Raw genomic sequence first — 12,823 nt, forward strand, 5'->3', positions numbered from 1 at the left:
CAGTGGGCAATGCCTCTGAAGAGCTGTTTGAGCAAGTTACAGTCATGGTGCTGACAAACCACGGTAGGCAGCCCTGGGGCTATACAGCCTGGGGATCTCCAGGCCAGTGCCCTCCATGAGGCCATCCTCCCTGACCACCAGGCTTGGCTCCAGCCGAGCTCCTCGTTACTCAGGCCAGGCTTTGACTCTGAAGCCTTTACCTGGTAGTCTAGGATCAGTTTTAACCCCGAATCATCCAGACCACAGCAGCGACCAGGGTGGGGGTAGAAATGCAGCATGGGGATTCTTCCCTGACCAGCACTCTGACCACAGGCAAGCCTTAGCCAAGCTGATCAAACACATTGTCTAATCCTGAGAGTCCTCAGTGACTGGGCATGCCGGGGGACCAGGACCTACCACTCTGCCCCTACCCACTCAGATCATGGCAGGGTAGGCTCTAGCCCCAACCCAAGAGTTGAGGACAGGCCCAAGGGACCAAGGAGAATCCTCAGCTAGGGACTTGATTTTCTTCCAAGGAGGTGCTGCTGGCGTTGCTGCCCCATTTCCCATCGAGAGGGTGGGCCCATCCCATGAGTAGGTCCTGTCCCTCACCCTTCCAACCCTCCTCCCTGGCCTGCTTCAGGCTGCCTGCCCCCATTTCCTTCCGAGCCTCAGCCTGAGCTCCCTCCCGCCCTATCCTCTGCCCAAACTTTCAGCTCCCCAGATGGTTATCTGACTCCTGCTGAGAGATTCAGGGCTCCCGCCCAGCCTAGTGGGGAAGGAGGGCTGCCCTGTCATGGTTGATGTTAGGGACATCAACCCTACTTCCTCCACTTGCTCCCACCCCAAAAGTAAACAGCCCGAAGGGCTAGGATTAGACCTCCAGGTCCCCATTTTAAGCATGGTAGAGATGTCTCATATTCACAGAGGCCTGGGAAGTGAGATGGTTACAACTCTTTATCCTTCCCCACAGACCAAGAAGAGCAGAGGGACCCTTAGATCATGCCAGCAGCACACGTGTTCTGATCCTGTGGGTGTCCCCAGGGGGCTTCAGGGTGGGAGACACACGGGATAACTCTAAGACGAATTCAGAGGGGACAGGACAAGGGTAGTACCGGGAAAAGTAGTTCCCCTGGGGAAGGGGTAGGTGTAAGACCTGGAGGGCCTGGAGGTCTTAGGACCCAGAGGGAGGGATAAAGTAGTGTCTTGAGGGAGGGTCAGGTCTTTCACATGCCCAGTCCCCTGTCCAGCTGCTCCCTTCCACCTCCAGCAAACTGCAGGCTCAGCTCTGAAGCCCAGCAGGCTGGTCCAGGCCCAGCAGGCCCAGGTGGCGACGGGAGCGGGGGGGGGGGGGGGGGGGGGGCAGCTCACAGGCCTGGTCCTTGTCCAGCTGATCCCATTTCACTTCCAGCGAACTGCAGGCTCAGCTCTGAAGCCCAGCAGGCTGGTCCAGGCACAGCAGGCCCAGGTGGGGATAGGAGGGGCTGCTCACAGGCCAAAGTAAAGAGACTTATGTGGCCACTTGGCAGGGCTTAAAGGCTGGGTGTGTTGTCCAGGCAGAGTTAGGCAGCTTCTAACACAGGGTCTAGAATTGGAACCGAGAAGAAGGAGCCCATCCTCATTCGGTGGCAACACCAAGCCCCATTCTCACCCACATCCGGCCGAGGATCCAGAGGAGACTAAAACGTTCCCAGCCCCCACACTGACCCACGTGTATTACCCTCCAACCCCCGTGCTGATATTGCACTACCCCTGCACTCTGACCACTGCTTGCCATCTGGTACACACCAGCTCTTGCTCTGACCCCTGCGTGATCCTGGCTGCATCCTAGCCCCTGCACACTCACCTCTGCGTGCTGACCCCTTGCTCTGACCCCTGCGTGATCCTGGCTGCATCCTAGCCCCTGCACACTCACCTCTGCGTGCTGACCCCTTGCACTGACCCCTGCGTGATTCTGGCTGCATCCTAGCCCCTGCACACTCACCTCTGCGTGCTGACCCCTTGCTCTGACCCCTGCGTGATACTGGCTGCATCCTAGCCCCTGCACACTCACCTCTGCGTGCTGACCCCTTGGAAGCCCGAGAGGAGCAGAAGGGGATAGGACTTCCCTCTTGCATCTCACAAACATGGCCCCCTCCACAGTGGGATGGGAGGGAGCCTCTGCTTTTCCTGTGTCCCCCATATCCATGACTAGCAGGGGTGTGGAGGGCTCTGTGGGGACGAGCAAGCAGGTTGAGGCATCGAGGCAACATCTGTGCTCAAGGAGGCCTCTGTGAAACTGTCCCCGCACTCTGTACAACACTGCTCCTGTCTTCCAAGACTACACAGACAAGTGTGTGTGTGTGTGTGGGGGGGCAGGCTATGACACCTCCATCTTACCAGAGGCTGTCCTGGAAGATGCTTTCCCTGAAGCAGTGATAGCCTGGCTGCTCTGGTCTGTCCCCCCACTGCTGGATTCCAGGAGTTGGGGAGCCAACTAGTATGGGAAGGCCCTCCCACTCAATTGCCTACTCACAAGAGTTTGTTTCCTGTCCGGTCAGCTAGCTTTCAGCTCTGTTTCCCTGTGTACACAGGGATGTGAAGACCCCATATGACTGTTTGGGGTCTTCCTACCACTGAGCTGACCAGCAGAAAAAGGGATCATCATCTTGGCTAGAGGGACTCATCTCTCATCACCAAGAGGAAGTTGGGTTTCTGCTTCAGAATAGGAGAGGATGCTCACTGTGGAGGTCCCTGGGTCACCTTTTGTACCTTCATACCTACTAGTGAAGGTTACAGGACACCAACAACCCAAATTTAAGGTCAGTGAAGGTAAGGTCTTCTGGAAAATACGACCTTATGAGGGGTTAAGGGTAGCTCAATATCGAGCACATGACCAGCACATGTGAGGCCCTGAGGGCCTGGGTTCCAGCCTCAGCATCACTAAAAGTCAAACAAACAGTGTCACTGGGGCTCCAGCTGGGCAGAGGCCACGTGGAACTAATTTGGAGGCTGGCCTGCAGCTTCCTACTTCTCCAAAATGTTGAGTGGAACTGAGTTTGAGAGGAAAAGAATGTGAAATGAAGGTTACGAAGACTGGAGGCCCAGCAGCTCCTATGACCTTTCCATGCCGTCTGCCGTACCCCGCCCTAAACAGCGTCTTCTGTACATTGATGTGGAATCAGCTGGGGATACAGGTCAGAACACGAACCCCCCAACTGTGTCAGGGATCACTGCCTCTCTCCGGAGTTAAAGCTCTGTGGCTGTTCAAATGTGTGCTTCAGGCTGAGAGAGACATGCAACACACACACACACACACACACACACACACACACACACACACACACACACACACCCCTCAGGGCTCTGTGGTGGTGGTGCCAGTCTGTGGCCCTCAAGGGCAGGCTGTTATGACAACCCTTCTTCTCTGCTCCATCTATCTCCCCAGTACATTTTCTTCCCCCCAGAAATTGGCAGGCGAGACACCACCTCTGCAGATTCTCATCCTTGTTAGGTCTGAGCTCTGCCATTTCCTCCTTTGGCTTCTCTGGGGCTTCTTCTCCTGGTCGTTGTCCAACTCATGGCCAATGGCTAGGCTGGTCCACCTGTTATGGGAGACCCTCATTCTTGAGAGACAGTTTACAGAGAAGGATTATTTTTAAGCAAACATTCCAAAGAGGACTGGAATGGGCTGCTGTTGCTGACAGAAGATGAGAAACTTGCCTAAGGGGGTCCTGCGTTGTGGATTTTAAAGTTTTTAAAAAATATTTCTGAGGTGGGTGGCATATTGTTGTAAGTGACCCCTTTCCTATCAAATCATGGTGGGATCTATCTCTTTTTAGGGCATTTTCCCCATGATTCCTACAAAAGCAAATGGGAAAATCACAAATGCAAATGGTATTATAATGGAGTCGGGTCTTTGGAGGATCAGACCTTCTGTTAGTGGGAGAATGTCCTGGTACCTCAGTTCCTAATATGGAAAGAGCATCCTCACTGCAGCATCAAGGATGTGTAGGAGTGCGCTCTGTGTCAGGAACTCTGCAGCCATGTGCCCTGTGGACGCCGTTGTAGGGTGAGAACAGAGCCCACGCTGCTCTTACGTCCGGATTCAGCACCCTCTGCCACTGCAGCCTAGCTAGGTCAGGCTCTGGTGATTGTGGCTGAATCGGAACCCTCTGGCATGGGCCCATGGGTGGCTCTTCTGACACCTGTCCCTGATGTCACATGGTGGTCAAACTCCCCTCCCTACAAGGAGGGCTTGGTTGATAGAAATGGCAGCTGAGCTTGCTCTGGCGTTTCGTGCGCCTGTGACATCACTTTTCCCACCTGTGAGACAAAGCATCCAGCGAGCAGCAGCCTGTCAGAGGAAAGGGTCACCTCAGTTCCAGCTCTAGGGAGTACATCCATCATGGCGAGGAAGAGCTGTAGCAGGAACCCGAGGCGGCTGATTGCATTGCACCAACAGTACGGAGGGACTAGAGGAATGAATGCTAGCATTCAGCTCACTTTCTGCTTTCTCTCTCGTCCGAGATCCCAGTTCATCCATTCATCCGTCTGTCCATCTACATACCTACCTATTTACCCATCGACCGCCCTCCAGTCAGCCACCCATCTGTCCATGCATTATCCAGCCAGCCAATACAGTAAGATAGGTGTCTGTCACTTTCTCCGAGAGGTGCCATCTTGGATACATCTGGGATACAACTGAGGATAAAAGAGACCATGCCTCCCTCGTAGAGTTTGATTTGGGGGTCAGATATACAATTACATACCAGAATGGGGGTTGGTCTTATTGGTGTTAGCAGGCTTCAGGTCTGCACCTACAGTGGCCCAGCCCTGTTCCAGAATGTGCTTGGTTTCTGGACAACTTGCTCAATAGGAAGGAAGTGGTACATGAGGCCAGGGGATGGGGAGGTCTACCATCAGAGGGATCCTAAACACTCCCACCTCCACAAGTCTTGGCACCGCCCACCCGAGAAGTAGAGCATTTCTAGGAGGGTAAAGGTTAAATCCAGTGGGCTATCTCTATATGCTATTTGCTCTCTATCAAGGCCAAAGATTATGGAGTCATCTGCATGGATGGTTTTGGGTCATGACCTGCTTTGCCTGTCTGTTGGGGCTGAGATAGGCTTAAGTATGGGTAGGGTCAAGCAGTGGCTGCTGTTGTGGACTGGGTAAGGTGAACACTGTACTGACAACCTCTTTAGAGGTGTGCATTTGGAGCTGGGTTGCTTAGTTCTGGGTCCATTGCTTTGGACCCTCTGTGTCTCTCTTATTTCTAAATGGCTTTTCTAGAATGGCCGTCAGGCCTAGAAATGTTTGTCTCCACATCCCATAGGAAGAAGACATACCCTGTCCTTTCTCCAGCCTGGGATATCAGCATCAAGGCTTCCTTCTGCTCTGGGGTCTGACTGTTCCTGCCTGCCATCTGAGAACCAGTGGTCCGAGGACATGCCCTGGGCCTACCACACCCCATCCTGTGGGCCCCAGAGCTCTGCTAGGCGCAGGTGTGGCCCGTGATTTCACACAGCTGGGAGTCAGGGGAGGTGTGGAATCTAGTTGTGGGGGTTGAGAAGCCAGTCTGGGGTTGTTCTTGCCTCTCACCCACCCCATGGTCACAGCGGTCACATTCTGGAGTCATAGGCAGTGTGTTTATTTGTGTGGAGAGCAGAGGCAGGGTGAGGCTGAGGCTGTACTGGCAGGAACCATTCACTCTTCAGCAGATGTTTGGATCAGGTAACCAGTCTAATGGGGTGGAGACAGACAGTGTTGGGATGGCCGATAAGGAAGAGCAGCAGGGGAGAGACTTGGGAGGGATGAAAAGCAGGTAGACTGGGAGCTGGGCGGGAGATGAGACCAGAAATGGCTCCAGGGAAAGGGCTTAGGAGGCATGCCCCTCGGAGTGCACCTCCGTCACGTCTGGGCTCCTCCAGAAGGCCCTCCATAGCCCTGCCTATCCCCTCCAGATCCTAGATTTGTAGTAGATCTGGTGGTTTGGCACCGTGAGTGTTATGGTTAGTACAAACATGTATGTGATCCCAAATGCATGTTGTATGGGATGTGACCCAGGTGTGGTGACACAGGCCTAAATTACCAGCATCCGGGAGACTAAAGCAAGAGACTCGTGATTGCCAGACCAGCCTGGGCTATACCTCAGGACCCTATCTCAAAATGACAAGGGAGCAAGGTGAACGTGTGTGTGTGTGTGTGTGTGTGTGTGTGTGTGTGTGTGCAGGTGTGTGTGAGCATGTGCCTGTCTGCATGTTTGTGGGCACATGCTCAGGTGTGCGAATGTGGCTGGGTAGGTATGCACTGGAGGGGGTATGATGGGGAAGGTCCTTGGCCAGGGTGGGGTGGGGGTCCTGATCCATCCATGAGAGGGAGTGAGGCTGATGATGGGGCTCAGCTCTGAAGCCCCTTGACCTTGGGCTCTCGGAGACTTTCCTGCTGGAAACAGGCCATCCACATTCAAGGACTCCCCTGAATGAACTCCAGTCTCCTGTGAACAGGGAACTATCCTCCCAGGACAGGGAACCAGTGTGGGGAGGGGGCAGCCTCGGATAGGGACCAGCGTTTGGAAGAAGTGGCCTGGGACTCAGATAAGAGCCACGGACACCTCTCTTCGGACTCAGGCTAAACTCTGTGAACAAGTACTTGGGTTCAGACTCTGGGACCACAATGCCCCATACACGCCCCCTGAGGCTCTGCAGTGCCTGCCTGGAGAGGGCCACTGGACTTGTGAAGGCCGGGAGGGTACCGCCATTGTCTCCAGATCCTATCTCCCTTTCCTGTTATGCACTGCTTGCAAACCCATTACCAGTCACATCAGGGAAGATGAAGTTATTCTTGGTGAGGTTCTGGGTTCTGGTCAGGCAGATGAACCTGTCTATCGTCTTATGAGGAAGCCTCCAGCTTCTGCCTGTGGCCAGATGAGCACAGAGTGGCTCTCAGCACTTGGTGATGGTGTTTGCCCTCAAGCCATCCCAAAGTCAGGAAGCACCACCCTGACTGGAGTTCTGCACAGGGGCCCAGGGAAGCAGGGGCTCACCCAGAAGGCTGACCCTGGTGATGGTCTGGCTGCTTGTTGTCCTGAGGGACAGCAGCAGGGCGAAGTTGGTATAGTCTGTCTCGATCACCTGCACATCTTCTCTGTCTGTTCCAGTCCCTGACCCAGAGGGATACACACGTAAGGTTCCCCAGGCGGCTCTGGTCCTCCCACCCAATGCCGCACGTACCTTTGTTTTCCATGGTGAACTCCCCAGGTTTGGTTGCTGGGATCAGGGTATAGGACCAAGTGTCACAGCGCTTGCCCCTGCAGGAGGGGTAGGTGGGGGTGGGGGGTAGTGGGGGTCGGGAGAAGGAGTAGGGGTGGGGCAGAGGGCTAAGGAAGCCAGCCAGGCTCACCCTGGTGGACCATTAAAAAATAAATCAGGGCTGGAGAGATGGCTCAGCGGTTAAGAGCACTGGCTGTTCTTCCAGAGGTCCCGAGTTCAGTTCCCAGCAACCACATGGTGGCTCACAACCATCTGTAATGAGATCTGGTGCCCTCTTCTGGCCTGCAGGTGTATATGCAGACAGAACACAATATATATAATAAATAAATAAATCTTTAAAAAAAATCAGCTATTTATTTGGAGAGGCCTATACCCCAGAAGGCTGCAGAGGACTGGAGCCCTCCCCACCTCCCCAGGCATCAGCTCCGGGGTCCTTTTAGTTACTCTGTACCCTTCCTGGCTCAGTGACTCCTGCTCACCCCAGCACAGGTCCTCAAATCCACAGGGACTTGCCATGCCAAAAAGAAAGTTTCTGGGTATCAGAAGCTCACCTCCGCTGGCACCCAAGCCAACAAACTCCAGAAAGGGCCAAGAACAGACTTCAGGTAGGGGCTGCCTGCCACTGGTAAGACTGTAGAAGAGCCTGCCCAGGAGATCAAGGCAGGGCAGGCCGAACCACGACAGGGACAGAGAAAGAGGTCCCTGACCACACCAGAGTACTGAAAACCCATCAGTCTTCTCTCTCCAGAGTGGCTCACCACATGCCTCCCCTCTTGTATTCGGCCCGTCACTGGGTTGGGCTTTAGCAATGGTCATGAAGCAGGCTGTGCTAGACATGGTCTCTAGATGTGTTTCCTGAACCCACGGTGTGGCTGGGCCACGCAAGGCTCCTGGAACACAGCCCCCAGTCCTTGACTGCTTGGAGAGCCAAGACACCCCCCCACTCACCGAGTCATGGTGTTGGTCACCTGAAAACAGCTGTTGTCTTTTAGCTCAAACAACGCGATGTAGGGATTCAGCAAGGCCCGGTGCTCTCTCTTGTAGGCGTTACCCGCCAAACCATGGACAAACCATTCTCCCTGAAACTGCATGGCTGGTGATGGGCACAGCTAGCCCCTTCCCACACTACCCTGGGCAGCCCCCAGCCAGCCAGGGCCCCTCCTCAGGAGGCAACTTCAGGCCAGGTCTGCATCCATGGCATGGGCAGAACTCTGAACCTGCTTTTAATCTCTCAGGTAGATGGTGGCCTTGGTCGGTAGCCAGGTGGCCTTCCCAAAACTCTGTTTGTCTCCCTTCACCGAGGGAGCGATTCGTGCAAACACAGACAGTACACATGGTCCTGCGTCCTTTTCTCAGGGAGGTCATGGGCTCGTTCAGGAGCTCTGGGTTCAGGTTCTCCCCTGGCCTCCCTGGGTAGTGCCCATGGGCCTGCATATACCTTCCCTCCACAAGCCAGGACCCCAGCCAGCTGCGACCTGTGTCTTCACCTTTGAAAGCCCTGTACCTTGTCATTTTCAAAGCTCGTCAGCTGGGGGAAGCCTTGAGGCTTGGCTGGAGTCTGGCCCTCCGGGATTTGGGGAAGGATAAGGATCAGCCACAGCGCCCACCAAGGGCCCATCCCAGCAGCGACTAGGCTCCAGAAGGACATGCCTGACTGAGGAGTGATTATTGGTGAAGCTTGCTCAGAAACCTGTTCCTTCATGGCCCACCTGGCCAATGCTCCTCCCTGGGAAGTGTGGCAGACCAGGTGGGTGTGGGAGGAGAGCAGGGCTGACCCTCCTTACATCCTAAACACCTGCCAGGGTCTCTTGGGTCCTAGCCAAGAAAAAGAAAGCCTGCTGGGTCCATCTTGTGACTCCAAACACCTGCTCTAAATGTCCCCACAAGTGAGTCAGAAATTTGCCAATGTCCACCCTATCTGTCCTTCACACCAAAGAACTACGTGTTCTAGGCAGGGAGCGTGACTATCCCTAGTTTCCACAGCTTCTTACCCATGGGAATGGACTGCTAGCCCCCAAGCAGTTCCATAGCCCCTCATGTGCTAAAACCAGCGTAGCATAAGCACGGTCTGTTCACTGTGGGAACACAGAGCTAGTCAGAGGGAGAGGGAAGGGCCTCGGGAACACCAGGGCCAGGGAAGGAGTCCTGGGGCTACTTCAAAGGGACCTCCCATGCAGAGGGGAGGGAGGAGCTGGGGGAAGGACAATGTGGGAGCCAGCGCGGGGCTCTTATGCGAGCAGGCACAGTGGCGCAGGGCTTTTCCGAGTCTCATTCTCTAAGAGCAGGACCCTATAGGAGCAGGGCCCCATGGGAGCAAGGCCCTACAAGAATGGAGCCCTACGGAAGCAGGTCCCCAAGGAAGTGGGGTCCTATAGTTGCAAGGTGCAATAGAGCGGGATCCTGGGTAGGATCCTGCTAGAGGCCGTGAGAGGCAGGTGTGCCATGCTCTCCCTGGTCACAGGCCGTTGGCTGACTCCAGAGACAGTTGTGCACACGTAATGGAGGGGTTTCCAGCCCAAGCTTCCTGAAGGAGGTTCAGTGCCGTCTTGGCCTGTTCTCTCCTGTGCGGTCTTCTCTGCAGGGCAGGACACTTAGAAGACTTGGGGAGCACAGTAAGGCCAGACCAGGCCCAAGCAGGGTCCTTGGTGGACCAGGCCTTCCCAGGCCTGCTTGTCCTCGGGAGATAAGCCCCATGGTGAGGTAGGACCCTAAGAAGTGTCCTGGCTTTGCTCTTTTCTAGGTCTTGGAGGCTGTTTCACTCCATCCCATCAAGACTGTCCTGAATTGAAGGCTGGGCAGCTCCTCCTACCTTTGATGTGATTGGTGGATCCTCCAGCCAATGCCCAGGGTGCCACACTAGATTTACAGCAACTAAACAATCCTGTCATCTTGGGACTGAAGGGGGTCTGGGGTCCTGTGTCGTGTCCTGAAACTGACCAGGGCCTTCTACAAGACCAGGATGGGGGGGGGGGGCAGGTGATGACCGAGATCACGCAAAGCTTGGAGAAGCAGACAGCTCAGGGTGGAGACATCCACCGGCAACCTCTGCCATCCTGGAAGCAGGGCCCTCCTGCTCCTTCTCCCCTGTGCCTCCTCCCTATCCGGGACCTCTCGCTCGCTCGCTCGCTCTCTTTCTTCCTTCTACCTGCCCACTGTCCTCCCTGTCCTCCTCAGCCGCCTCCATCTTTCCTCCCAACAGGGACAGTTGGAGCAAAACGCCCCTCTGCCCTGTCTCCCCTCTCTGAGAAGACTCCTGAGTGCTGCCCTCTGCTCACATCCCTCACCCCAGAATTCTTTCCCAGGACACTGTCTTGAGTGGCAGGAGGCCCCTGAGAGGGCTGTAAACCGTCTTCATATTCACAGGGCTACCTGTCCACAGAGCATCTGGGTGGACAGGAAGGGCAGGTGAACTGCTGCTTCTTCCTGCCTGCTGAGAAGGGGCACAGCCCCTCATGTCCAGGCAAGGCAGGACAGGTCACCTGCCCTGTAGCCCCTCCAGGTCCTCTATTCCTGTGGTCTCAGGCAAGATGGTCAATTACATAGTGGCCTCTACAGGTTTTTAAAGTTATTTCTTCTTAGATATTATACATTACCTATTAGAATTCAAAGGTTATATATAAATTATAACATTTGTGTATGAATATGTGTATGTACTGTATATATGCACATGTGTGTATGTGGTTGTGCAAGCACACAGAGCTTATTTCATTGAGACAGGGTTCTCACTGAACCAGAACTATGCTGGACTGCAGCAAGCTTCATAACCCTCTTGTCTGTGTCCCCTCCCTTCGGTGCTGGGGGGAAGGAAGGACTGGCCATGCCAGAGATCCAAACTCATGTCTGCATAATCGAGCCGCAGGCATTCTTACTCACTAAGCCATCTCTCCAGCCCCTACAAAAAATATTTTAAAATAAAAAAAGATATGCACAGGCCAGTGAGATGGCTCGGCAGGTAAAGACACTTGTCTCTAAGGCTGACATTCTGAGTTTGATCCCCAGAATCTATTAAAGGTGGAAGGAGAGAACCAACTCCTGTAAACTGCCCTCTGACCACCACAAGCATCCCCCAACCCATGATGTCAGGCAGACACACACACACACACACACACACACACATACACACACACCACACTCTGTGTGTGTAATATAGCTATCATTATTCTACCTAAAATTTTCAAATTTACCTGGAGCTAATTTAAAACACTTTAATGAAACTAAAATTTGTGTCAGTTCTAGAGCTCTGTGTCCTCAGGTTGGCACAAAGCTAATGGCTGCGTGGTCCAGGCTCAGCCCATTCAGACCCGCAGAAAACAAGGCAGAGATCAGAGGGCTGGGCCCTGGCCATGTGAGCTCAACCCCTACCAGAGGGAGACCATCACTTTCTGTTAGGGAACACAAGACAAGAAGAAAAAGGTGTTCCTGAGGCCAGGGCCAGGCCCCGAAGACCAGGGTGCTCCTGTGAGCTCTATTTTTTGTGGGTAGGATAGTCTCCCGAAATTCCTCCTTCCAAGGCCCTTGGTGGTCCTCTTTCCCTCCAGTCTTTTGTCCTGCCCTTCCAAAGTCCAGCTGCCCAGAGACCCTGGGTGACCAGAGCCTCCTCTGGGGCAGCTCTGGCCCCAGGAACAGCCATGCACCCCATCACTACAGCTCTCACCCCTCCAAAGCAGGCCTGCAGACAAGACTTCGCCTGAAGTCCTTTGCTCTAGGAATCAGGCAGCTGTCTTGCTAGTACTACAGCTCACTTGGGGTGTCCTGGGGCTGCAAGAGGGGAGGACATGGCGGGCTGGGGAGCCTAGGGGAGAGTCCACCTCTGCCTTCCCGTCATCAATAGATGGCTGAGCCTGGACTTTAAGCTCCCAGGAGCAAGGACTTGACTATTTTGTGTCCCCAGGGCCTGGGGCACTTGAGAAATGTTCATCGAATGAACACTGGGAAGCGTCAGGCCACCAGCAAGGCGACGTCTGAGGCAGGGGCAGAGGCAAGCCCAGCCATGTCTGGGTTGATGCCCAGTTCCCTGAACTCCAGCCCCGGCCTTTGGAGCCAAGCAAACCATCCCAGGTCTGGAAAGAACAGTGCTCCTGTCTAGAAAGGCCCAACTCCTCCCTTATGGGGTGTGCACAACTTGCTTCTGTGACTGGTAACCTTGACTACAGTCTGGATAGGAGTTGCTGGGGAACAGCTGTATCGGGTTCGACCCACATGTTGAGAGCCCCATGCTCACCCCAGACTGGTCCATGAAGAAGGCTGCCTGCCCCCTGTTCCTGGAGTACAGCTTTCCACTGTATGTGCTCCAACTGCTCCCTTAAACCCACGCTGGTATCTTCCTGGCAAGTGCCCCTGGAACTACAGCTCTTTAGCCTCCAGGGTCAAGGGTCAGGAGGGGCCTAGAGGATTTGTTAGAAGGCCTATGTCCCTCTCCAGAGAAGGTACCCTAGGCAGGGCCCTGAGTCCCACCGGCCATGGGCGCTAAGCCAGCACAGTGGGCTGGGGTGGGGGAGGCAGGAAAGGAAAGTCTCCGAGTAAGCCTTCACTGCAGAGAGGAAGCAGGCTCAGGAGCTGGTGGAGCTCCCACTCAGGCTGACAGAAAAGAC

At 54.6% G+C, this 12,823-nt stretch overlaps 1 protein-coding gene across 3 annotated transcripts; it reads right to left on the bottom strand.

Moving 5' to 3' along the window:
- Positions 1 to 5,587: 5,587 nt before the first annotated feature.
- Positions 5,588 to 9,257, bottom strand: Lcn12 (lipocalin 12). Of its 3 annotated transcripts, XM_059260302.1 has the most exons (6): positions 8,737 to 9,231; positions 8,181 to 8,317; positions 7,194 to 7,270; positions 7,007 to 7,123; positions 6,776 to 6,877; positions 5,588 to 5,703 (listed from the first exon to the last, which is right to left on the bottom strand). In XM_059260302.1, exons 1-6 carry the CDS (start codon positions 8,932 to 8,934, stop codon positions 5,675 to 5,677), a joined length of 660 nt encoding a protein of 219 aa, XP_059116285.1. In that variant the 5' UTR covers positions 8,935 to 9,231; the 3' UTR covers positions 5,588 to 5,674. The 3 variants fall into 3 exon arrangements, with proteins under 3 accessions (XP_059116285.1, XP_059116287.1, XP_059116286.1); XM_059260304.1 differs by lacking the exon at positions 8,181 to 8,317 and having other exon boundaries at positions 8,720 to 9,257; XM_059260303.1 differs by lacking the exon at positions 6,776 to 6,877 and having other exon boundaries at positions 8,737 to 9,246.
- Positions 9,258 to 12,823: the final 3,566 nt, after the last annotated feature.

This window comes from Peromyscus eremicus, chromosome 4 (genome assembly GCF_949786415.1).
Source record: "Peromyscus eremicus chromosome 4, PerEre_H2_v1, whole genome shotgun sequence".
Lineage (NCBI taxonomy): Eukaryota > Metazoa > Chordata > Mammalia > Rodentia > Cricetidae > Peromyscus > Peromyscus eremicus.